Source organism: Limanda limanda, chromosome 16, assembly GCF_963576545.1.
Source record: "Limanda limanda chromosome 16, fLimLim1.1, whole genome shotgun sequence".
NCBI lineage: Eukaryota > Metazoa > Chordata > Actinopteri > Pleuronectiformes > Pleuronectidae > Limanda > Limanda limanda.
Genome location: NC_083651.1, coordinates 24,439,800 through 24,467,148, shown reverse-complemented (window position 1 = coordinate 24,467,148; position 27,349 = coordinate 24,439,800). Strand labels below are relative to the sequence as shown.

At 41.6% G+C, this 27,349-nt stretch overlaps 3 protein-coding genes across 7 annotated transcripts; 1 reads left to right on the top strand and 2 right to left on the bottom strand.

Annotated features, from left to right (window-relative positions):
• Positions 1-235: 235 nt before the first annotated feature.
• Positions 236-6,223, bottom strand: ftcdnl1 (formiminotransferase cyclodeaminase N-terminal like 1). 5 transcript variants are annotated; one of them, XM_061088164.1, is made up of 7 exons: positions 6,140-6,219; positions 5,840-6,036; positions 4,028-4,146; positions 3,000-3,095; positions 2,375-2,530; positions 1,357-1,545; positions 236-722 (listed from the first exon to the last, which is right to left on the bottom strand). In XM_061088164.1, the coding sequence occupies exons 3-7, from the start codon at positions 4,140-4,142 to the stop codon at positions 286-288; spliced, it is 993 nt and encodes a 330-aa protein (XP_060944147.1). In that variant the 5' UTR covers positions 4,143-4,146; positions 5,840-6,036; positions 6,140-6,219; the 3' UTR covers positions 236-285. The 5 variants fall into 5 exon arrangements, with proteins under 5 accessions (XP_060944147.1, XP_060944151.1, XP_060944149.1 ...); XM_061088168.1 differs by lacking the exon at positions 5,840-6,036 and having other exon boundaries at positions 6,080-6,223; XM_061088166.1 differs by lacking the exon at positions 5,840-6,036 and having other exon boundaries at positions 6,140-6,223.
• A 651-nt stretch (positions 6,224-6,874) lies between these two features.
• On the top strand, positions 6,875-13,750 carry c16h2orf69 (chromosome 16 C2orf69 homolog). The gene is made up of 3 exons (XM_061087976.1): positions 6,875-7,460; positions 10,342-10,571; positions 11,398-13,750. The coding sequence occupies exons 1-3, from the start codon at positions 7,230-7,232 to the stop codon at positions 11,873-11,875; spliced, it is 939 nt and encodes a 312-aa protein (XP_060943959.1). The 5' UTR covers positions 6,875-7,229; the 3' UTR covers positions 11,876-13,750.
• stk17b (serine/threonine kinase 17b (apoptosis-inducing)) lies at positions 13,570-25,179 on the bottom strand. Its single transcript, XM_061087975.1, has 7 exons — positions 24,646-25,179; positions 20,568-20,780; positions 19,550-19,688; positions 19,076-19,202; positions 18,059-18,107; positions 17,553-17,732; positions 13,570-16,816 (listed from the first exon to the last, which is right to left on the bottom strand). The coding sequence occupies exons 1-7, from the start codon at positions 24,765-24,767 to the stop codon at positions 16,591-16,593; spliced, it is 1,056 nt and encodes a 351-aa protein (XP_060943958.1). The 5' UTR covers positions 24,768-25,179; the 3' UTR covers positions 13,570-16,590.
• Between the last annotated feature and the right edge of the window lie 2,170 nt (positions 25,180-27,349).

Genomic DNA, 27,349 nt, shown 5'->3' with positions numbered 1-27,349 from the left:
CCGATGACACTGTCATTGGTGCATGTGACAATAAACTTTGATTTGATTTGATTTGTCCTTCTATGCAAAATCAGACCTACTCAGTCACAAATTACTCGGAATTTTTAGAGGTAAACTGTCATGTAAACTCAACTACATATGTGCAGCACATGCATGAAAACGTGATAAATGGTAACAGAGGTGTGGTAGATTGAACAAGCGATGACTTGTCTTGATAATAACAGTGACACAAAACAAAGATTGTGCTACTTTATTTGAGGTTTCAAAGGTTCAGGCAAAGATTTTTTACATACGGATCCTGCGCTTCTCTTTCCAGAATTCAGCAATCCCTTGAGACAGTGCTAACTCTGCTAAGCCCCTGCACTCATGGGGAGTGAACCCTACCAACGCTGTGCCCTTTGTGCCAACCCCCTGCCTCCCTGCCAGCTCCATGACTCTTGCTGTGATGAAAGAAGCCGGGGCATGATAGTAAGGCTGTCCTTCAATGTTGAAACACGGCCAGGGTTCATCTGCACCCATGTGAGTAGGCAGGCTCCCCTTCACGCTTTCGACATTACAGGCGATTTCCACAGCACCCTCATGTGGCAGAGCCAGCACCTGCACCCCTGGTACGCCCCCAGGGGTCGACGTCCTGATGGCTGTGGCGATGCTACGTCCTATGGCGATGTCCTGAGTGTCGATCGTGACATTGCAGTTCATGACGTATGGACTGGCCCCAACGCCTAGAGGACAGACAATGCAGAGCTACAGAACACTTGTTTTTGATTTTCTTTGTGAGAAAATGCAATTAACAGTTTTGTTAGACATTGCTGGCTGTTCATCAAGTATTTGTCTTTTTCTGTCCATAAAGAAGAGTTTTAATCCACAACCTTCTCTCATGAGCAAAAATCTGACTTAAAACTAGAGAAAGAATGATAATAATAATAAATAATAATGTGACATTTTGACATTTTAGTCTGATTACGTCACACAACAAAACTGAAAATTGTTCCAACTCTAAAATGAGTCACATGAATCAGAAATTGTTTCAAAATTGGGCTCATAGCAAACAGAGTCCACCTGGCTTTAGAGCTCTTTTATCTTACATATTTCATGTGAGTTTTGTATTGTTGGGGCATTGTTACAATCTTATTTGGCTATGTTGATTTGCCATTAATCTGGTCAAACTAGAGGAGAGAGGTGGCCTGTGGTCAGGCTGGAACATACAACAATTTTGTATAAATACAGAGATAAAGTCAACAGCATTGTATTATCCTAGCAAAGACATATTGTAACCTGCCCTTCAGGCTCAAAAATGTACATACGTCAGCATGTCTGGGAGATTCATTTTTACATTTTTGGCACACTCTGTCTCACCTGTGAGGCCGTATCTTTTCTGTGGCTGCGGCCCCATGTCAACCTGGATCACCTGCAAGTCTGTCGTCTTCTTGAACCAGCCCATGTCCTTCCTCCTCTGTGCCAGCCCGCGCTGAAGGGGGGAGTCTGCCCAGCCAAACAGGAAGGCAGTGGTGCCATGGACCCTCTCTATCAGTCCCTGAGCCACAGCTGAGCCCGGACGAGTACACAGACATGTTAGTTAATTAGACAAATGGAGTGCATGTTATCATATGCACTTTCAAAGACACAGGAGCAAGAGGAGCGTGACAGACTAAACACACCTGAGGGAATACAATTCAGACAGAGGGGGAAATACAGAGACATGGGCCATTTGTTACATGCATGCACACATACATGCACACTTGGCCACATGCTGAGTTATTGCTCATCCTCTGCTAGACACGTGGCTGCTAAGTCAGCTGCTAAATTGTGAAAATAATCAGAAGCACAGGAAGCAAAAGATTTCACATCATTAGCCACTACCTCTCCAGACATACTCAGGAAGGGCTGTGAGAAAGCAAACGTCCGGGTGAGAGCTTCCAGACTTTTCCCAGAGTTCTCTCTGCTAGGGCTCCAGTAAAAAGTCTGGATTATGTTTGAATGAGCCAATGTGAGAGAACAGCAGGGGGACCTCCGCAGGGTTAACTGCGACCAATACGTTGATGACGTTTAACACTCAACAGTTGCAAAAATGAAAAAAAGAGTTTGTGGTGATGAGGGCAGACGCCTGTGTTGATTTGCTGAAAACAAAAACATGTGCTCTCCACAGCAGAATTAATACATTACATCCTTCCTCTGCCTGCACCAGCCCTAACCTGAACGCTGCAGAGATTTCTGTGTTGTTGGGAACGCGTCTGAGCAGAGAGCCGACTGCTGCAATGTTCTTGTGGGGGAATCAAATTGTGCGGAAAACCTCCGGAGTTCTTGTTTCAAAACGGCTATGATATGTTACATGTGACACAAACACAAACACAAACATGCACAAATGGCATCTCACCTCGAGCCTCCTTAGCACATTCCTCCACTCGCACCTCCTCCCCCAGTGGGTAGATGGGTATGAGGTCGACAGCACCCATGCACGGGTGCACACCTTTGTGAGCGCACATGTCAATCAGCCCGCAGGCTTTCTCGCATGCAGACAGAACTGCCTCCCCTGAAAGACATAAAACAAATCAAACAAAAGGTGCATGAGATATTCTGTCAAAGTGAAGCCCAGATGTGATGTGCGTGAAATGTTTTTGATTATCTGATGCAGTTATTTTGTTGTGTTACAGTTTTGTGCATTAGATTAGGTGGATTAATTTGTGTTTAAGAGAGCGTAGAGTACAGAAGTCTAACCCTTCACAGCTTTGTCTTCATTGTCAGAAGGTTGTGTTTCGGATACGTATTCAATAAGATAAACTTTTCACTATGAGCTTTGCTCATCCAGATTTTTTTGTGTTTAAATCCCTGACAAAGCTTATTAAAGGATTAAATTCCCCTCAGAGGATTTAAAAACAGGGCACAGAAAATGAATCCCTACTGTAGCAGCAGAAATACAACAAAGACAAAGTGTCTATCTTTCCCTCAGAGCAGCAAAATAAATGAAAAATGGCAAACAAATATAAAGATTCACTACTCACTGATGGAGTCAATGCTGGCCACAATGGTGATGACCGAGCGGTTGTAGTCATGATCATTAAAGATGTTCAGCACTGTGGTCCCCTCTCGTCTAGCACCTGATGAATAGCAATTACAAACAATTCTGATGTAAAATCATGTTTTTGTTGTTAAACTATGAGTGTATTGCTCGACAGGCAGTGTGGTCACAGTCTCGATTCAGGGGTTGCATCCTTCGGAGGCTGCATTAAAGAAAGATTGTGTCAAACCGATGCAACTAGACTGTCCCCATTTGCTGACAAATGTTACCTTTCACCCCCGAGCAACGGAGGCTCCACAGAGAGGATCTTACCAGTCCAACATATCACATGACTAATTGCGCTATTTTGACAAACCGTTTTCAAAGAATTAATGGAAACAAAAAGCAAGATGAAAACATCAGCAGAATCTTTTTTTAAGCTGTTGTTACTCAATCAAACAGCTAATGGTACACATGTTATTTAAACATCTTCATGACTTTTCAAAATAAAATCTCCATAATTCAGCTCAATATAAAGCATTACAGCAACAAAACAAACGTTGGGCTTTTACTTCGAAAACAACTTGCTAAAGAGGAAGGAATTCTGTGAATGTTGGCATGACAGACATCAGCACCAGTGATTCCTGTGAATGTCTGTGTCAGTCTGATATGGTGTAATAAAAATAATCAAATTATCTAAATGATCTGGCGGGACAGACAATATTGCTGGGGAGACAGTTTTGATCAGCAGTTTGACCCAGTTGGCGACCGCAGCTGTAGTTTATCTGAGAACAGAGAAGAAGCCATGTTCAACTCCGTCCACAGACTAAAGGCACACTGCCCCCTCCCCACAAACTGCTACAGAGCATGGTCGTCTTATTCAAATTTGAATAATATTGAATGTATCGTGGGTCCGAATTTGTGGGGAAGATGCAGAGCTTGTGCACTTAAAAGCTACTTTCACAAAAGCCAAGGTTTGACATGTAAGTCATAACTCATATGTTTCCTGATACAGACGAACAGTGTACTTGCCTTCGGTGTTGTACAAAGCTGCCGTGGCCACAGTCTCCACAAGGTCTTTCCGGCGAGCCTCAGAAACGTTGAGGAGACAAGCCACCAGTCGTCTGCCTAAGGAGCTGGACGCCATGTTACTGCAATAGTGATAACACTGATTTACTTCTTAGTCTGTTGCAAAGAGTGCAGGACTTAAATATGAGGTGCACTGACAATATTGGGAAAAAAGGCTAAATAAAAGCATAGTGATTTATAATTTTCCACTCACAACTAAAATTAAACTGGACAGAAATAGCCAAGATAATGAATGTGTTAACTCCAATGCATCAAGACAAATGTTCAAGTAAGACAGTAATGTTCCTCTTGAAATGAATAGTTGAATTCACAAGCATTAAAGCACACTGCTTCTCAGTTCAATACACTAAGAGGCTTCGCTTTTACTGTGAGACTTGGTCTGGTACAACCAGTTGCCTATAGTGGCTTCTATTGGCCAGTGTAAGCTAACTTTACAGAGATATCACTGTGTAATTGAACCTAGTCTCACTCGGCTGACTCAATGATTCCGTATGACAAATTGTGATTCTGTAGTTTTAGCTTTTATCCATCCATCTCATAATCATAACCTGTGGCTACATGCGCACCAAAAATGACACAGTTTCACTTAAAATGTGACTGATATTTATTTATTTTTCATTTTTGTACCTGTTCATTTAAGTTTGCCCTTATGTGCATTTGTGGCAATTATATCATCTTGGCTATTTGTCGCTGATAGTGGATAAGTTCTCTATGGCCATAGAACAGAACATGCTATGTGTCAACTGTTTATTTCAGATGAATAATTGCTTTTAATCAACAGTCCATCAATAGTTTGAGGAGCAGCCTTTAACCATAGAACAAGTAACAGATTCCAGCTCCTCCGGGATGGCACATACGTGCGGTCGCAAGAAGGTTGACTGTGTCTCCCAGTGCATTCTCAAGAGCATGGGGGAGATACCAGAAGACCAGCTGTTACACAAGGAGACATAAGGAGGGCATTAACCCAGCAGCAGGACCGGTATCTGCTCCTTTGTGCAAGGAGGAACAGGAGTAGCACCTCAAGAGCCCAACAAAATGGCCTCCAGCAGGCTACCGGTGTGCATGTTTCTGACCAAACTGTCAGAAACAGACTCCATGAGCATGACATGAGGGCCTGACGTCCTCTAGTGGGACCTGTGCTCACAGCCCAGCACTGTGCAGCTTGATGGCGTTCACCAGAGAACACCAGAAGTGGCAGGTCGACCACTGGCCCCCGTTCTCTTACAGATGAGAGCAGGTTCGCACTGAGCCCATGTGACAGGCGTGAAAGAGTCTGGAGAAGCTGGGGTGAACGTTATGCTGCCTGTAACATCATCCAGTATGACCAGTTTGGCGGTGGGTCAGTGATGGCCTGGGGAGGCATATCCTTGGAGGGTCGCACAGACCTCAATGTCATAGCCAATGTTAGCCTGACTGCGGTTAGGTAAGAAGGTGCAGTGGGCACTGGGTTCCTCCTGCCCAGCCTCATGTGGCCCTCATGAGTTCATACAAGCACGTGGGGGCCATACCCACTACTGAGTCACATTATGAAATTGTGCTTTGATTATCGGTGTGGTTTTGAATCCAGCCCACAATGGGTCGATGATTGTGGTTTTCATGACAGTTGTTATGTAATTTTGTTCTCAACAAATTTTCAACTTTAATAATTTGTTCATCAAAATCTGATGTGCAATTTAAGTAATCTAATGTAAGTTTCTGGAGTGGTGTAAATCAGTGTAACATGTGAGTCACAGTATGTTGCAGAGTCCAGGTTACCTTTCAACTGATGAACACTCGTCTCCTGCATATGTTAGATTTGGAAGTTCAATGATTCCAAGAGTTGAATAGAGTCGTCCGATGTGGCCTGTGGGAACTGTTATTACACTGAGTAGCGCTGCTCCATATCAGTGGTGTGTGTCTGTTACAGATCAGTTCAAAGTCCAGCCTGGTGTAAACGAACTCACTTCATGGACCTGATGCACGCAGGTTAGAAACATGTCACGGAACTGGGCATACCTACATTGGTTGATATCTCTTTCAGAAGTGACATGTGCAGATCACGAGGAAAACACTCACTGAGTTTTCTGACTTCAGTGCAGCAGCCAATCCACGCTCGTCCAGCTCCACGACACAAGTAGCATGAGTAGCTAATGACGTGAGAGTTCAGTGCAAGATGCTTCACTCCTGTTTACAACCGACTGGAAAACGTCTCAGAAAGACGGAGCACTTTGTTTTTAACCTGAAACATGTTGTATAGTCTTTTCTCACTCTGTGTATTTAGTATGAAGTATTTTGAATGAAATATTGTTTTTATTTAAGTATGAATGCATATGTGAGTCTATGGATAACGTGTTTCATGACTGTTTTGCATATTTTACATGCAGGTTAAATATGATTTTATTCATTAGTGTAATCCTTTCTCTATTCAATCACACTTTCCTCTCACTTGTTTCTATATAGTTAATTAATCCTCAGCCCTCACCAGACTGCTTAAAAAAGTTGAAGTTGGCATTAAACTTTAAAATGGTATATTTACTTCCTTTATTTTAAACTGTGCTTTCTACATTTTAAATTGACTTATTTTAAATGTATTTCTGTGGTGTTCTTAAATTACCCGGCAAATCAATCTGAATCTACCTCTGTGTATGAAATGTGCTTTATAAATAAAACTGCCTTGCCTCTGCCTGAACGGAAAGTGTGTTGTTGCCGAACGCGGAAGTACAAAGAAGTGCATCCTCTCTACGCTCCGGTGTCTGTGGAGCAGAACAGACATGCGCACCACTGCTAAGCAGCTTCCGTGCTCGTGTTTAGACAAACAGCGCCTCTGGGTGGACAGGAAACGGTAAACACTGTCATCATGAGACAAACTCTACGTTTCAGGTGTCCAACTGTCCCAGCTGGAGACAGACGACGGGTAGAAGACGGTGTGTAAAGCGACATATTGTGGTTTTAGCATCTTGACGAGGCTTTGATGTTAGCTGCAGATAACGTGATGCTGCGGCGCTAGCAAAGAACAGCTATCGATAGTTACCACGCTAGCGTCCAGCAGCAGCAACATGGAGCGATTGCGGTAAGAAAGAAGTCGTTTTTCCGATTTATTTGAGCGTCGCTGCTTCCTCCCCGAGCAGCTGCGGTGGGTGCTACTCTGTCAACTGTGGCCAAAGCAATGACCTCTGTCGCAGCGACATCCTCCGAGCCTCCGCCGGGGCTGCGAGCAGCGGCCAGCCGAGATGCGTGCTCCGGGAGCCCGCTGCAGAGGCTGCCTGCGGTGCCCGGAGCCCCCCCGAGCCGAGTGAACGACCTGCTGCTGCTGCGGCGTCACTCACACAACCAGGGGGACCCGGCCCCGGAGGAGAAGAGCAGCAGGCATGTGGTGTTTTTCCACGGAGATATACAGGTGAGTGGGATGGAGGAGGGATCTAAAGTCATCCAGGGGGGTGAGGGTTCGCAGACTCACGATCATTGGAGCTGTCAATCAAAAGTCGTCACAATGATTCGATCATCTTTAGTCCCACATTTTCGATTCTATCTGATGTTATTCCTGCAGTTTTCCCCCTCTCTTATTGAGGGGTTAAGGGCAGAGGAAGTCGCTAATTGTTAAGCCCCATTAGGCAATTTGTGATTTGATAATATGGGCTATACCAATATAATTTGATTGATTGATATTCACTGATGTCCACAGTGAACCTGAGACAAACCAGTAAACTCTTGTCAGAGGTGATTGTTTCTGCACAGCTCCAGTACTACCTGTGAGATAAAAGCTGATTCAAGTTCAAACGGGATTTTTGTTTCTTACAGACTGATTGTAAAGACCATGAACACTAAACTTTGAGTGCAAAGACCACATAGCTCACATACTGTAAATGAACAGTGAATATATATGACCCTTATTGGACAACTGATGCCTATCTTGCAGATGTTAAGTTTTAATGGCTTTTACAAAGCATGTGACACCTAATTGGTGTCACATGTTACTGTTAAAGATTATAAGCAGAGAAAGTGATGTTTTTTGTTTCATTGCTTCATAAGAACCCAGCTCAGGGAACAATGACCTGCACATAACCGTAGGCAGTAAGTGGAGAAGCACTGTTGGGCTCCTGTTATAATAGGTTAGGTTTCCTCTCACTGGGAGAGTAATGAGTCTGCTGTAACTTTAGGACACAAATCTGAGAGAGGACTTCCCCGTGTGAGGTTAGGTATCTGACCCTGTAGCACTGGATGGCTTTCAGCGATGTTTGATATCAATTGAAGTTTATTTTGATGGATGTTCATTAAAGTCTGTTTAGAGCTTAGTGATGAAGTCAAAGCATTCCACTGAAAGCAGCACTTCTGTCATCACAAAATCAAATCCTATCACACAGCATATACTGCGCATCAGGAACATACAATAACGACATGTGGGCCCATGGGTGCATTGTGATTCGTGGTGTCACTGCAGATATTGCTGTTTGTGTATTTGGCTGTGGGCTCGAACAGTGTTTTCAAAGTCAAACACCGAGGTAAGAGCTAAAACTGTCATTGTTTTTATCTGAGTAAAGCTCAAAATTAACAAAACTTCAATATCCAGAATACCACAGTTTAAGGAGTTTATGGTTTGGAATCACCAAATAATGGACAGTTATATGTTGCACACTAAATGAACACTATAGTGAGAGTATCAAAACACTATATATCCATTCAGATATTCTGCAACACAAAGATGTTGGCTGAATCTAATATGTGTGAACATAATAACAACGTGAAAATCAGGAATCGGTCGTACCCTTTACCTATTCACTGTATTAAGAACATTATTTATTAGACAACTGAGCTGTCAATCCTGATGTTTCACCCTGTTTTTATATAATTTATAACTAATTAAAAACAAACTTGTTAGAAAAATGAACACTTGAATACACATAAGTGTGATAACAACTACCTAAAATGACAAAAACCATCTATGACAAAATGTATTTAAAGTGTACTTTGACTTTGTCCCATCCAATAATCCCCCTTTTCCACTGGTCAAAAAATCCACTTATTCCAGATAACCTCTGGCTTGTGTCTGCAGTGGGAGTGGATACAATCAGAATTCACCCCTGGGTCAAATGATGGCAGTAGTCCCAGGTTTTAATCGGCTCAGGTTCAGATTAGCAGTGATGGAAACTCTTGTGAATGCGCTAATTTCCTCTTTATTTTTGCAGTCTAGATGCAGATGCTGCACTACTGCATAACATTAAGATGCACATTGAACTTCTAGGCATCTGTGCGCTACAGCCACCAACAGAGGTCGATGATTTTATTTTCATCAATGACAAACAATATCACTGTTCAAGGTGTCCTGAAGAATTATCTTTTCAGAATGAAACATCATAATTAAAAAAAGAAATGTGTTTGGAGAAACTGCTAGGCGATCAGTAAAGAGGAGGGGTGTTTCTGAACACATGTGCAGTTGTGTGCCAGCCTTGTGATGGCTGCAGCTTTTGGATTGTACAAAGCTGTGTCAGATATCCTTTGTTTAAATGTTTAAGGAAGTTGAAGAGTTCTTACTCATCGAGTGCATGTGTCTAGATGAGTGACAGAAGCTCAGGCATCACACTTGTCTTTCTTTTCAAATTATCTAGCGGGTTAAAGAGCCTCCTTCATTAATTCTGGCTTTTCAGGTGTCCAGTTCCTCTGTTCACTGTCCTCATCTGCAATTCATTAGGCAACTTTCTCCACAAGTGTTAATATTCCCACAGTGTCCTGGTATTTCCCAGGAGATGCTCATATACACTGGACGCCGTCACCGCACGATTCCATATAAATAAAAAGAATGAAGCCTCTGTGTTCTGGACCACACACCGACAGTGTGACAGCACACTGAGAAGAAGCTGCTGATGGAACTAATTAGGTGGACCAAAGGGCAGACTCACCACGGCTGTGACCAGCAGTGGTGTCTTTTGGTCACAGATACAAAACGACTTGTATGATATCATGGAGAAATAAATATGTGTGTGTCCTGTCTTAAGGTTTTAAGTGTTTAAAGGCCCATTGACCTAGCCACTGCAAATCCATCTCCTCCCCAACAAGAGTTAAGTTATACAACATGCTCTCGTTGCATCGTGTGAAGCTGTGTAAGATCTGTGCAAACAGACTAATTTTAGACAGACTGCAGGATCAGCTGATTATACTTAGACACAAGTAAATGCAGAGTCATGGCTACATGACCATATCCTACTTTCTGCGTTAATCCAGTGTGTGCAGGTACAACATGTATTTAGATTGTAAGAGTCTATTTGTGTGTGTTGTTTGTGCAGAACTTCCAGGAGGAGATGGCCGTGCAGCCTGAGGGAGCTCTGTGGCTCTCCTGGAGTCTGGAGCAGGTGGCCCTCACTCTGGGCAGACGGTTCCCCGACCAACACGTTTGGGTGGTCAGAGCCTCACGCATGTATCTCCACAAGTTCAGCTGCTACCGCAACTTTGTGGAGAGCAACATGTTCGGGGCACCAGAGTACTCACCTGACTTTGGAGCGTTTCGACATCTCAGGTTTCTGGCCTTGTTTTCTGCTCATGTCTGCTGGATTCTATTTTACATGATGAGTTTTAGCCTATTTGAAGTGAAGACACTTTCATCTCACACACTCATTAGGTAGAGAGGTGACGTGAAGGTTCCATTCTCACACATTTAGCTTTAGAACATACAGTAAGCACATTATAAATTCCTACACTTAAACTGTGCTGTAATTATTGTTTACATGAGAGGTTCATTATGCTGAATAGAAGCCTTCATTTTATTTATATGACTCAGATGACATCACATGCTATCATTTGAAAATAAATAGTCCTTTTCATTTGGAAAGGTCAGAGTCATATGATACAATGGTTCTCTTTCATATCGGTCATGTTAAATATGAAAGCACAAAGACTGGAAATGAGGAGGATGATTTTTTTATATATACAAAATAATGCACTTTACAGTACATCAGTAAATACCAGGAACCAGTTGAGTATTAAAGCCGACGGACACATTCAGCTTCATGATTTACTTGTGTTATTTACTTATAATGTATAGCTGCGTATACTGTAGATGCTGACACACTAATCATTTTGAGAAATAGAAACAATATGATGAATTTAATAAGTAGTACCAACGCTATTTTGTTTGATATCCCTCCAAACGTTCAAAAAGCTGAACTGTCAAAGAGAAGTTGCAAATAGTCTGAGAGACACATAGTCAAAGGTAGATGCCTCAAAAATGTCCATAGACTCTGAAGGTATCACAACATCTGCATGAGCTTTATAACATTAGGACGTACTGCAGCCTGTACTGCTGGAATGATTCCTTGCATTGAATCTGGTGTTTCTGTTTGCAGGGCTCTACTGAGCAACGGCATGGAGCGAGCCAACCTTCCAAACCCCCTCCAGCCACAAGGAGGTGCTGATGGCATCCCCTCAGAGTTTTCACTGATGCTGGTTGGCTTCAGCAAAGGCTGCGTGGTGCTGAACCAGATGTTGTACGAGCTGGGCGGGGCCCGCGCTGACCCGCAGATGTCCCCTTTCATTAAATGCCTCTCTGCCATGTACTGGTTGGACGGTGGCCACCCGGGGGGCAGTGAGACCTGGGTGACAGACAAGCGGGTGCTGAAGGAGCTCGCTGCCAGTGGGGTGTCAATTCACGCCCATGTAACCCCTTATGAGGTGTGCGACCCAATGCGGGCCTGGGTGGGCCGCGAGCATGGACACTTCATCAAAACCCTGGAGGAGTTCGGGGCCTGTCCGAGTAAGAAGCTGCACTTTGAGGAAGAGCAGCCCTCCATCGAGAACCACTTCAGGGTCATCCAGGAGTTTTGAGTGTGGTTCGGAGTGGCCATGAGCACATGAAGAGCGCACACGCACGCCTCTCTATAGTTGTGAGGACACTCATTGACATAACGTATTCCCTAGCCCCTTACCCTATATCTCATATGTGAGGAGCAGCCAAAATGTCCTCACAATGATGGTTTGGCAAAATCGGCCCTCATAACTATAGATGGACATGCATACACTTACACACAGAGAAACCTGAAAACTGAATGTCCAAGCATCACTGAGCGCTTTAGATAGTCTTCTGGAGATTTCAGGGTTCAGACTTAAGAGCATGTTACAGATGCTGGTGTGTTATGTTTCCTTTCTGCTGCTTAATGCCCTCAATCTGAGGGGGAATGATCAGGTAGCCTTCCTTAGTCTCAGCTAGAAGACCTTGGATAAATGGAACATTCACTCTCTTCTTTCAGGGGCTTTCCTAGAGGCTTTTGTTTTTGTGTATTAATCCATATTAATAATAGTTATTTAAAAATAATGTAATGCAGCCTTTGAAAGCTGATGTGGACATCCATTACGCTAAACATGTCTTCCTCAGACTTGTTTAGTCTTCAATGATCCTAGATTGTCTAGTCAACCAGTGGGCGATGGATGAAGCCACGTACACAGGCAGAACATTAAAACCGGTTCTGTCATTCCCTCAGTGGGAAGAATGTGTCAGAGCTTTCCTGTTTGAGTGTCAGGTTGCTTAGTTACCAACATAAACAAATCTGCTTGTTATTGTTACTCTTGTCTTATCGTAAATGACACAATCTCCCCTCAAGATTCATTTAGTAGTGGAGGATGTGGAATCTTAACGAGGTTAATGATCATGTGGACGTCGAGGTGAGATTTTCTCAACTGCTGTGAGTAAACTTTAAAACTCCTATGACAACATTGTTTGACATATCACCTGACTTCCTGACAATTAAACCTTTTTGTTTTGTCACTTTTTTCTAAATATCAACAAACTTTAATTTTCTCAATTTACTGTTGATTAGATTTGTTTCCTCATAACACATTTTTCATGTTTTTGACAATATACAAAATTACCTATATAAATAAAAGGTTAGAAGTAGACAGATCAATGCTGTTCACGATGTAAACATTTGCCAAAATATATGCACAAGTTAATATATGAAAGGTATTTAGTAATTTGATTTAAATCATTTGACCCTGCTCCCCAGTTATGTGTTAATATACAAATAGTAATGTACATTGCTGTATGTAAAATGACACATTCTTGCTAGTTGTCTGAGATGTGATGAGACCGCTGCTTCTGTCAGTGTTGGCAGCATGTGTATTAACTTGTATGTTGTCTTCCAGTCTGTATGTATCTGTAAGCGTATGTAGCACCTTTGCACTGTGCTGACGACTGCAGCTCATTTCACTGAATGTAACTTCAGGGCATTCCATTGTGTTTACTCCTTGTGTGTAAGCGTTGGGTTGTTTACCTACTGCACAGCCAACGGAACACACTGTGCTTCTAACCATCTGCTTGGTGACTGGTGCACATTGACACCACGCCACTCTGTTCTCTTCTGTCCCGTTAACGGTTAACCAGTGACAGAGCATGGATCACGCCTTCAGCCCTGTTGAATCAGCAGGTGGCAGCAGTTTGGATAAAGAAAGTAAAGAAAATAAAGAACTGAAAAGCAAAACATGTTTTTTCTTTCAATGAACAAAAGACCACATGCTCCATCAGATATTTTCTACAATCTTTAATGAGCTTTTTCAGTTTGTTTTGCAATGCCTACATATTAGCCTGCAGTTGATCAGAATATAACACAGATTATGTCTTTTCTTTTAGTCATTTCAGATGCAATCAGAATGCTCATACATTAAAAATATATATAAAATGCAAAATAAACAAACATCTCAAACATGTATTTGCTTGTGCTTGTGGCTGGTTTGACATAAGTCTACAGTGACCTTCAGTCTGTCTGCAGTTAAAGAAAAGTGTTAGGTGACATCAGTGGTAGTTCAGGACCGCCAGCTGAGCACCTCCCGTTCACACGATGAGCAACCAGGCACCGAGGCCACCGGGTGACTAGCTTCTGGAAATAACAGTACAATAGTTGTACAAAAACCTACACCACAGCATAAGTCATGTTCAAGTGACAGATAAACAATTCCGGCAAACACGAGCCACTTGTGTCCGACCCGTTCATGCATTTCGTCATCCTGTAGAGAGATCCCTGACATCACTGCACTGCAAAACAAGTCCATCCTCCCTGCAGACTCTGCTGCAACAGGAAAAGCAGCTTCATTTGTTTCTGTGCAACTGAGTTTGAAAGTTTATTTTTCAAAGTTAACCCTTGAGAAACTTTCTTAATCAGCCTGAATTGAGATTTTTAAGGTGCAATTGCACATCTAGATACAGTATTAGGTAGAAACATGTGACCAGACTTAAAGATGTCACTCTTGAGATGAAGTAAAATCCAAGCTTATTTCTTCATACAGTGTAAAAAGAGACAATGTGGCATCTCCTGTTTCCATAATCTGACAGTCTGCTGGTTTGGAGTCGAAAACTGCTCACAGAAGAAAACACATCTTTTACAATGTGGTGCTCCAGTTTGAAAGGATGACATCATGAAGATGAGAGCATGGCTGTGGCTGGAGACGCCCATCTCCCGCACAAAGGCCTTTGTCTCCGCTGGTGACAACAACAAACAAATACAACATGGACCTATTCCGTTTGGCACCTCGCAACTACAAGAGGAATGTTTGGAGGTTAACAGCAATCACAGTTACTGGTGCTGCACTATAGAGGTGGTGGATTTTTTTTTCATTCAAGTATCACTTGAACAAAAGATGGCACTTCCTGTGAGTGAACAGCATTACATATGACATTACAGTTACTCTTTTGGCAGCCACTTCCAAGTAAGTGCCTCCTATTTCACGTGATACAGTGTGTCTGTTTCACTTCTTGAGACAAACATCAATCTCCGTTTTTTTAAACCTTGCATCATGCCTACAAATCTCAAAAGCAAACTAACAGTTCGCCATTTTGGGAAATACTCAGATGTCCCATTTGTCAAAAATTGCTCCTTTACATGTTTCGTTCAAGAGATGCACTTCTCTAAATATTTCATCACCTTCTTTTGTCTAAAACCACCTGACTCATCCTTCTTTACTTCCCAGTACCACCTGAAAACTAATCCTTACTTTCAACTTCCCAATTCGCTGCAGTCCAACATTTATAAGTCATTATACTGTAACCGCAACAGCACCTTGTTTTAAATAACACCAGAATCGTTCAAAACCACTTGCCTCCTACCAGAATCCTTCTTAAAACACATGTGAGCACATTATTTACAAACATTTATAAAGTATAAATTCAACACATAAATAATAATTATTATTTTTTATCATAGGCCTACAAGAATAATGATAGGAAAAGAAAACAGTGCGCAGAGAGTGAGCTGCATGCCCTGAGATGAAAACACCAGGAACAAATCCCCTTAGCCAGGGGGACGAGAGGAGCTTGTAATGCTGACGCTGTGTAAGCAGACGGAATGGCTTTGGTGAGGGATTCAAAGACAATGAACCTGTCAAGGACACATAATCAGACAAACTTTTAGAAATAGGTCCTGTTGTGCTTATCAGTTTTGAACGTGTGCTTGTGAAGCTAAGTGCTGAAGTTGTGTTTCTCTCCTGCCTTACTGAGGAAATTCTGAGTATGTTTGGGTGTGGCATGTGAATGACTCATTAGTTTTATATTGAGCAGCCTTGTATTACTGAGGGGGGATAAAGAAGGATTCCAACAGTGCCATGATTGGTTTCTATCAGAATGACCTGAATACAAGCTTAAGACTGAATGTGGAGGTCTCCGGGTTCTGTTGAAGGGCGCTACATTGTGGTTCCAGTTATTAAAATTAGTTTTCTCTGAAGCCCTGAGCTAATTTGAACCCTTCATCTGGAGCCCTCATGGAGAACATGAACGTTTAACATCAGGGGACAAGGCAAACATAATAGGAATGTTATATAGTTGTGTGTTATTGTGTCCTTCTGCTGGTTGTTATTCAAGTCAAAGTGCTGCGGGGAAGTGAGTGACATGGACAGCAGTGTGTCTTCTCAAAAAACTGACAGTGGCCAGTGTGAGACACAACATACAAAGCCAGGTTAGTCTTTTAAACTCAACCTGATTTCCCACGATGGTGCTGTCCATTGGCACCCACATGAGGACATGATCACTCTTCCTGCCTGCAGAGGTTCTTCTCTCTATATCACACATTTCTGCTCAGGTGCCACTAACAATAGCTGGAACGAGAACACTTCACATCCCACCTTAAGACAGAGTGCAGTTAACTTCTCACAGGTTTTAAAAAAAGGTTTTAACTATACAAGAGAAGTATTGCATAGATTTTCCTAGAATGACTGGCCTTCACCAGAAAAGGGACAGATAAACATAGTCGGCTCATGCAGCCGTTGAAAATAGCAAAGATCTGAACAATGAAAAGAATTAAATACTTTAGGTTAAACACACTGCATTAATAGACATGTACACTTTTAACAGCATCAGTGATAGATCTCAAAATATAGCTGGTTATCTTTGGTTTGAGTGGTTGATCTTGGAATTTTGCAAATTAGTGATATATGAACACAACCTAAATACGCTTGAGTGGGGGGCAGCACACGGCTGCTTGTGTGGGGGCTTAAAATAATTAAAAAACTCAGAGGAAGAGGTGGGCAACCCAGCCTTCGATTCCTCCCATTTCACTTTTTCAAAAGTCACCATCCCCAGGGGCGGATGTTTCCTCGCCAAAGCGAAACCTCTTTGCATGCGAGTGTGGGGACTCCTGGATGTTCTCCTTGTCTTCAGATGGCGCTGGCCACTTGGTGCCACAGCTCCTCTCACGGGTGGTGCGGGTGAAGGCGGTGGAGTCGGGGCTCAGACACAGCTGCCACAACCACGGATGGCTCATACACTCTGCAGCACTGGGACGGTCCCTGTGGTCAAAGCACAATGTAACACTCTTAGAAAGGACCACTGTAACAGCCAGAGTTCAGTCAATCAAGCCCTACAGACAATCGGTTTCATTAATATGCCGGTTATTTGCTAATTATATCTGTTAAATAATAAGTATATTATTGATGCTCATAACTAACCAAAAATATCTTATTGTATTTGTGCATAATTTTTTTTCTTAGGTGTAAAATGCGCATGGCGGCCAGAAAATACATCACTTCCGCTGGCGCATCGTTTACCTGCAAACTTTATAACTTGGCAAGCATGCCTAGCACAACATGAAGGACAAAAGAGTCTGCAAAAAGGTCCCTATTGACAGACATCTCAATTACGCCTCAATAATAAGGGAGCATAGAGATTACCAGATGGTAAAACACTTTGTATAGACTGTTGATAAAGACTAGGCATTTTGCAGGAAACTATTGAGAAACCTCCACAACCGGTTTGTCAAGGCAAAAGTGCTCCTGGAGGAAACAAGCCAGGGCCAAAACTGTTTTTTTGTTTGTGTTTCTTCTTTGCCTTTTTCCATCAGTATGGTTGCATTTTTCTCAGCAGTAACACCTAGCATTTAGACTAAGACTGCACCTAATCGCTGCCCCTCAAGCACAGTTGGAAAGGAAAGGTGTTGTGACGTCATCACAGTTAGAGTGCACCATGACCAATCCTTCAAGCACATCAGCATTTTGAGGCTCTGACACTGTTGCAATGTTCACTCACTCTGGTGCCTTGACCAGCAGCTTGCGGATGAAGTCCACAGCCAGCTCAGACACCCTGGAAAAGGACTCCCTGCTGTAGTCCACGTTCACCTGGGACACGTTCAGATACGTCTCCTGCTTGTCATCCCCGACAAACGGCGACTCGCCCGTCACCAGCATGTAAGCTATAACGCCCACACTCCTGCGGATAAAACATGTGTGAAGGGCACAGTCAAAACAAAGGCACCTATGGGATAAAGGCATACAAGACAGCAGATAACATCAATCATAATTCAGAAAAAAATATATATATATATATTTTTAAAGTTACAGAGCTACTTTGTAGTTTGTGGATTTACACTGAAATGGATTAGCTCCATTTGAACAGATGATTTGGTTTGGATAACAGAGTTAAAACTGTGTGTAGCAGTATCACTGTCTCCTTCACAAGAGATTAAATTACAGTTTCTTTCAAATCAGCACAATGTATTATGAAGAACTGGTGAAGATATTCCAGTCAGCACTCACCACAGGTCGGTCGCTGTTGTAATTGGCTCATAATTCAGAATCTCTGGAGCTGCAGGAAAGAAAAAGTCAGCAGTCAGTTGAAAACTGCAAGAATGTGTCTTCTTTCTTTTTTAACCGCTACAGCTGTTTTAGTTGCATCTTTAGAATCATTCTTCTTTTTCATGGATTTAATTTAACTCATTGAAGGAAAATGCTGAGTAAAATACACAAACACAAAGCTCACATGAATTAAAGACAAGACAATAGTAAAGGTATGGGAGACCACGAGTGTCATGGTGATAACATAAGGCATTTCAATAATCAATATCTAATGTACTAAACATAGGCCCCCAGTAGGTACTGAGATCCACCGCAGAGGTCATCAGCTCAGGGATCTCCACCACTAAGCAACAACACCATTAATTCATTCATCATTTTTGTTAAAGCTAGGGAGAAGCCACAGCAGTGCCCATGTCAGACGTGAGAACTTGAGAGTATTGCGAGAACTCACGATAGCTGCAGTGACTGCAGCAGTTACTAGGAGGAGGATAACAGCGGACATTTAGACTAAAATGATGCCATTTGGGGTCAACTTTGAATGTCTGGGCTTACGGGTACTCGATGCCACCACAGGATAGAAGCATGCTTTCTGTTGTTTTTTTACGTTTGAAGAAGTGGTCGCCATTTACTTCAATCGTACTGGATTTGGCCGCAATGCTGTTTACCCCTGAAACTCCAAAAGTGTTTAGTGGACTCTCCCATGAAACTTGTTGTCTTCTGTAAAAAGGATTCTCGTGGTCTGCGTGAATGGATTAAACCCAGTAGTTATTGTATAGCAGTAGGACTGTATTTAGAGACAACGCCTCTATGTGCGCATGTATTGAAATGCTAATAAAGCAAATTAGTTCTCTTTAACCTTTTCTATCTAATCTATCTTTTACTCTGTGTTACTAACTCTACTGTGGTTAAATTGGTGACGTCTGCTCGTGTCTGGTGTCTTTGAGTAATCAAAGCCTGTTTTGTGAACAATCACCTTACCCACATATTCAGGTGTGCCAAGAATCTCTCTGAGCTCTCCAACCGCACCCAATCTACGTGCCAGGCCAAAGTCTACGATCTTTATATCCCCTGGAGGGGACAGGCTGGTCAGGAGAATATTCTGTGGCTGAGGGGGAAAAAAACAAAGAGGAAACACATCTTGTGAAAGCAGAAGTGGTGGTAAAATAAGAAGTACTTTGAACTTGGGAACCAAAGTATTTCTAACAGGGCTGTTTGTTGAAGTCTAAAAAAAATATTGACCCTATGACACTGTAAAAACATAATTAATACATGTTTGCTTCATTTTCTATAAAAGTTAACTAGGTTGTTGAAATAACTACTCTTATAAAATTCCCTTTAGAGTTATATTTTAAACATTTCTAACATGGAGATCACTTGCACTGCAGCCAGTAAAAGGATAGAAGTTATGCATGACATAAACAGTGCATTATATACTGTGAATGTGTGTCAAACCTTGAGGTCTAAGTGCACCAGGTTGTTCTGGTGGAGGGAGTGGACTCCCTCCAGTGTTTGCCTGATCAGTCTGGTGATCTGTGCCTCTGGTAGCAGCTCCTCAGACAGACAGTGATCAAATATCTCTCCACCTGCCGCACTGGCCAAAGAGAAAACACAAATATGTTGTAAATACACAAACTCAACTTTCCAAGTATATTAAATCAAGATGCAATTTTGTGGCATCTGATGTAGTTAAGATGTGGTTGACTTTTGAAAAAATAAGCATAAATATACTGTATTCATGTCCTGGTGGTTTAACCTGTTTTCAGAGGGTCATCTGGTTAAGTCTTATTGAGCAACAAAGCAACCTGTTCTTGTTATTCGCTGTAAAGCACTGTGTGTAAATGTGTCACCTAAACACACAGAGAAAGACTCATTCATCTGACTTTGATAAACTAGTTCAGTCCCAGTTCTAAACATGCCTGTTTGGAATGGGCTGCTTGCTTGACCTGTGGAAATGCTCTAATGGGCCTACTTCAGAATAATTCCTTGTCTGACTTTATGGCATTTCTAGTTTTTTTAAGCCTCAGTTGGTATTTATCCTTGTCCAGACTGTCTTAGAATTGTTCACACTGACTTTGCTCTGAGTAAGGTGTGGTTATAAAACCACTTTACCATCTTGGTCTTACATCTAGTTTCTGTTGTGATGATACAAAGCAGCTAGATGAATGATATGCCACAAGGAAGGACAAATGTTCAGTCCAGTGATCTTCATTTAGAGTTTCACACCTATTATACATGTGTTAATAAACCTGTGCTATATAATACCCACTTGGTATTACATAAAAGGCAGATCGTGTAGCAGCTCCTTGACACAGGACAAACAGAACTTTGACCTCAAAAAGGCATTTACAGGACTGTGCTATGTGTCAGAACAATTGAGCTAGTGTTAACAGTGTTAAGTATAAGAGATTAATGATGTATGTGTCATATGTTCAAACTAAAAAAAATGTTACTCCTTCGGTTATGGACTCACTATTCCAGCACTAAGACGATGTCGTGATCCGTCTCATACGCAGCAAGCAGGTTGACGACTCGAGCATTGTGACGGGCCATCTCCAGGACGGCCATCTCATGAATGACATCAGCCCGGCAGTCGCGGCCTCTCCTCCTTTTCCGAAGGAATTTAGCAGCAAACACTTTGCCTGATGCCTTCTCCACACAGCGCTTGACCACTGCAAACTTCCCCCTGAGAGAGTGGAGATATGATTAATTTAGAACCATATTAGACACAAAGATCAGTTTCATTATATCATTTTAAAGTACTAAAATGCCTGTTTGGATTGGGCTGTTTTTGCTTTCCACTTTTAGAGTAAGTCCTTGTCATTGGTGAGTTCACCTCAAACACTTCTACACTATATTGTCACTTTTTCCTTGCTGAAGTGCTGGATGTTGTGTGCAGAACTTGAAAACTTGCATTCATCCTACCTGGTTTATTGCCATGACAGAGATCAGTGAATATGCTGTATGTCTGTGTCTCAGTTTAATATAGTGAAAAAAATAATCATATCATCAAAATGGCAGCGATTTGGACCAGCAGTTTGCCCCAGTTGCAGACCGCTGCCCAAAGGACATAGAAGAAGACAGGTTCAACTAAGTCCACAGACTGAAAACACACTGCCCCCATTGACTGCTACAGAGAGCTGTTTGACTTGACTTGTTTATTCCACTTTTATTAATATTGAACATATCACGTGTCCAAAACGCACCAGAATAATACTAATAGAGGAATACACATGCCAAGTATGAAGCCTATAAGAAGAGCGGTTAGTGAAATATGAGTTCCACAAACAGACATTTGTGGAATTAGTAAGTAGATCCGCAAAGAAAAAGAGTTAAATCAATATGTAGTACAAAACAATATGTTTAAGCATAGAACATCACAAGTGTCTGTCTGGTTACTATCCCTAGTATGTGAGTGTAGTAGAGAGAAGACAAGGTTGTCTGGAAGTTAGTTAATACTAAATTAACTTTTTCGTATGAATTATGTGTTCAAGCACGACCTGGTGTTAACACTGAAACCATGTCGAGATAATCAGGGTAATTGCTCATGATATTAGAGACTGGGCAGAGACAAGTGGCTACTGGCTGCTAGATTTAACTGTCATGATTCATCCATGCTGATGAACCTGAAAAGCAACAATTCAACTATACACAATTATTAACAGGACTCAGCATGGTGTAAATTACACATAATACATTTTAATCTGGGCCTGCAGAAACTAAGCTAGCGCACCTACGAGGGTGGGACAATTTAATTTGTCATCACTACACCTGGCAATCTATTAGTCGGGTATTTTGACAGAGTTGTAGCACAAAAATATCCAAGAGCAAATAGAAAAATCCAACAGCAGATGAGAACTCTAAGAGCAGACATTTCACATGCGCACAGAAGCAACATGAGAAGTAGGAGAAGAGCTGCAGCTAGAATGTAGCACATCTGTTAGAGCGACAACATGTCTGAGTGCAAGTGGACAGTGTGAGCACAAACTGAACGCAAGATTTGGTGTGAAAGCATTTTAAAATCTAAACATGAAATGAAGAAGTCCTGCTCCCAAACTGAAAGAATATACTCTTAAATAAAGGGATAGGGATAGAAACATAAAGCTGGCATGTTAGTAAAGAGATTTTTTTTTCAGAGAACTAGATCTATGTTATCCTCACTAAAAACCTTGCATCAAGTTGATGTTGTAAGTTATGTGTGGACACAAGGCCTTACAATTACAGCAACAAAAGAAAAACAAAACTCGTCTAAAAATAACAACTACGCACCAATAGCGATGGCTGTGAAGGTTTTAGACCCAGAAAGACTTTTCTTAGACAATAGAACAATGGCACTACCGATCACTGTTACTATACTTGTATTTATGCAGTTCCAGCGTTCAATACCACCCCTGGAGTCCTAATATTTTCTCTTCATGAAGTCTCATGAAAAAATTCAAAATTATATTCGAATTCTGATGACAAAACAAAAATGATTATAGACGTACACCTTGACAAAAGAATGGGCACACTGATCATTACATCCTTCTGCATTACATGCTTTGGTTGGAAAAGGACAGTGAGTCAAATTTTACGAGTCTATACACAGCCCAGCCACTTACTAGCATTTTACTAGTTCTGACATCTTCTCACATTACTCAAACATCTGATTCAGTGTTGATACAGTCAATGCTAACTGATGCATGTCGTCCCAAACCAATTCCATCTAAATCTAGAATGGAACAGTAGAGCACATGCCTCCCTCCACCAATTGGACTTAAATAAAAATGTTTTTTTATCTTAATCCATTATTTAGGAATATCCAGGGATATCATTGTAAATGTCTAAAAGAAAGTGAAATAGAGAATGGATCTGCAACAAAATCTAAATTCATGCTTATCCATCCAGTAGTTTTTGTGTTATCTTGCTTACAAACAATAAGGAGTGAAACATAAGCTACTAGGTGAGGGTAACAACTAACGTGTTGATAGTAAATATAGTTTAGAGATGCGGTTCCACAAAGAAATAAGGACATGCAGTGAGAAATGTTCCTGTTAAGGGCAGCATCTATTTATTTGAAACCATCTCTAGCAAAGCTGTAAATTTCTCATTTGTTAACAAGTCAAATGTAGAACTAGAACATTTTCAGCGAAACAATTAACCTTAAAACTTCCTGTTTCGACAACACACAAACATGCGCACACACGCACACACACAGAGAGAGAACATAACAGAAGTGTTATGTGTCATTTCTCCTTTTTAAAGTCTGGTTTGCACATGTGCTTGTTTCCTTCCTCCGGTTTTGAAAGCAGAGTTGTACGGTACTTGGGGTGTGATACATTACTTCAAACACACCACTGATGGGATCATGGATGTGGTCATTGACCATCAGCTTTTGCCATGGCTCACACATGGTGCCAAACACATGACAAAGGTCTACTGTAGCACGATCAAGTCAGTCCCCTGGCACGGAGAGGCCCTCGTGTTCACGCTGGTAACAAGTCTTACAGTCCAGGACCCACATGCAGCTAAACATGAACACAGTACAGTGATTTGCTTGATCTTTGCTAAGCCTTTAAACAAACAGACAATATAAACATGGGTATATATTGCTATAAATTATTAGTTAATGGACACGATTGCCTTGATCACTGATAGGAATTTGTCAAGCTGCCTGTAAGTGTTCCTGTTGTCCATGTGTGAAAATGGTTCAGTTTTAACTCGTATGTCCTCTAAATCTATAAAGTGATTCAATAGTGTCTCTATCTTTAGTCTTTGTGAGGGTAAACTGACCGTCATTTATTAACATGTAACAATATGGTTCAGTAACTGCATCCTTCATTACACATATTCTTCACATTCACAACAGTGCAATCCAGGGCTTGTTAAGCCAAGGCGCATTTGTTACGACATCATCTGCCTGCTTTTGTGATATTGAACAGCACTCTTTTGTGTTGTGTTATAAGCTGCTAAAACAATATCAGTAGTGACTTCGGAATTGATAAGTTCCATGGTTACTAATGGATCAGGAAACTATGTTTACATTTATCATGGCTGATTATGAAGAAATCCCAGAACACAGTGTAAGTTGACATCTTAAAATGGATTACTTTGAACGATAGACAATCCAAATATAAAAGGATTTATCTTACCTCTTTTCTGTGAAACTAGAGTAAGAGGATAAGCTTTTGTTGACAGCTTATGGAAAGCACTATCTATCTATGTATCTATCCATGTATTCAGTTTATGGCATTCGACTGTCTATACAGTAAATGGAAGTGTATGACACACTTAGGGTGCGCTTGATCTACTGATTAGACTTTCCCGTAAACTATCAGATTCCATAGTTGATAGTTGTGAGCAATCAGAAGATAAATCTTGGGAAATGAAATACAACACAATTGGAACCATTATTCAAAGTAGTAGTATATTCACAATCTGAATTAATATCACCTACTCTTAATAAATGTAAGTATGATAACTTATATAAGAGCGCATGGATGAACAACCACTGGGCTTTGTGCAGATTCTGCACCTCTGTGTTTAGTAGCAGTCAGACATGTTGTCCTCACCTCCCCAGCTCTCCGGTGACTTCGTATACACTGTCCAGGGGCTCCGTGCTGATCGGGGTCTGGGTTTCTCCGAGCAGACCTGCGGAGAGTCCGCTGCGACTGTCCAGTCTCCTCCGAGACATCTTCCTCTCCTGTCACTCCTGCTGCCGGCTAACGGACTGGAGACCGGGCTACACGCTAAGCTAACGAGGGGTGGACGGTCAAACTAAGCTAAATGTCTAGCGAGCGACGGCCACATCGATTACATGTTAATGTTAGCTAAACCCGATGACCGTGCTATTGTTCAGCTCAGATTACCGACTGTGGTTAGCTCAACTGTGGCTAGCGGGCTTAGCTCGACGGTCAATGTCGCGGAATTAAAAGTGAATTAAAGAGACTTTACTGAGCTGAAGCGCAACGGTAACTAAGTCAAACCTACACCTACGACTGAGAGTGGTTGTTAAATCCTCCACAGCGTCGCGTCGAGCCTCCGCAGCTCAGCACACAAGTTTATCCCCGGAGTCCCCGCTCAGGCTCACATCCTCTGCTTGACACTCTCTGGACACGTCACGGCTTGGCGCATGCGCACTGTCGTTACGTTTGAAAAAAGCCGTAAGTTTGAAAGTGAATAGCACCCAGCGGTTGGGACCACATATATATCTATAGTTGGGACAGGTGTGTGCCCTGCGCCCGATTTTTACCGGAAGTGTGGCTGCAGCTCACTGACGGTCAGACCACAGACAAGTTCAAGAATGAAAAAAATAAACAGCTCACATTATTGTTCAGAAGAACAATCGAGAAACTTTGATATATTAAATCAAATCTTGACTGCCATAAATATCGAAAGTATAAGTTTCAAGTATATGTGGGGGCATACTTTTGTATTGTTTTGTTTTCTAATCATTAAAATACTAATTCGAATTTTATTTATTCAAATTCAAATGTTATACTTGAATTATTTTGATACAATCTAAACATGTAGATATTTAGGTCAAACATTTTAGTTTAGTAGTGTATAAACTTGAACTATGTTGCATGTGTATGTATTCATCTCTCAAACACTGGAAATAAGTCCAGCCCCTGGATAGTGCATCAAGTTGTGATCCATGAGTCTAAATTATCCACATATAAATTGTCCAACATTTCCAACACATTTTAAATGTAGTTAACAATTCATAGTATGTCTTGTGTGGTTTTACCTTACCATGAGTATTATTAATTTTCCATTTCTAACATTTCATCTTTTCCTGAACTGCTGTGCACATGTATATTTATATACATTTGGCAAAGCATCTGGAGTATGCTTTGCCAAAATATATGTATATATATATATATACACTTTTTTTTTTTTTTTACATATTTGGCTGGAACAGGTTAGAACCCTGGGTTCAGGGGTGGGTTGTTTAGTTAAGAAGAGGGAAATTAATTGATGATAAAAATGGTATCTTATAAACTTTGTTTCATAATGTACTTTAGTGATAATACGTTTTGTTATTTACACATTCATTCTGTACAAAATCCTCATCGTCTATAAATCAGGGTCATGTATCGTTAATCAAAATTTGCCATTTGTTCTCTTTTATTACAATCATTGGGGTGAAATGGAGACACACACACAGGAGCTTTGCATAGAGTGGAAATCAGAAAAGTGGAGCCGGGTCCCGTCAGAAATGTACTAAGAAAGAAGAGCAGTGTGACTGGGAAGCAAGTAACCAGTTTTACCAGTCTTTTGCAGCAGATTAGCATCATTATGGAAAATGTCAAACTGACCATGTAATGTCTATGCTAACGTGAAGCATTGTTGCCCATGCCGGAAATCTGCTTCTCAAGCAAACATGTAGTGATGTTCTGTCAGGATTTGTCAGGAGCCAGGAGCAGGATGTGTGTGTGTGAGACATAGTGAAATAGAGAGCAGGCCTAATGGTCGACTTTGAAAGCCCCAAACCTTTGGTACATTCGGTGCAAAATATATATTTATACACACAACAGGACAGACATACATATACAGTAATATACAAAGAGACAAACAGGACCGCACACATGGTACACATACATGTGCTCGCACATTTCACAAAATCAAAACAGCCCCACTAATTCATCACTGATTCATGAGCAATAAAACATAACCATCGACCTATTACTAAGATAGGCAGATGTGCACATATGAAAGTAACAACGTTTTTGAAACATGCTGCCAAGATACTCGCCACCACACTGTCATAGAGAAAACAAACGATTGCAGTCACACATTGTCAATTATCAGAGCTAAAACTAAGTGACTGAAGCACCGATTTCCCACACCTTGTTCCCATGAGCTTTACACTCAAGGTATGACAGTGGCAGGTAAGCATAAGGCCGCATGCATCAAGTAAGCGCCACAACCAAAGTGACACAACTTAACCAACTCCCTCACTCTTTTTTCTGAATGGGTAGCAATATCCTCATGCAAAAAAAGCTAGTAAGGACAGTGTGTTGCACTATTTCAGCATGCAATATCGAGCTATAACACAACGCCATCTAGGGGTTTCTGCCCTGGCTCGGCTCACAGAGCTGGCCAAGAAGATCCCACATGCAGTATTGGGCTGGGAGAGGGGGCTGGGATACAAAAGTCTGCCCCCACATCTTGCATCACATGTGGGGCTCATCACCATTATTCCAGCCCCTGCGTTTAAGCTCCAACAGGACTTTTTACAGTAGGTGTAATCTTGCATGCACCCATAGAAAA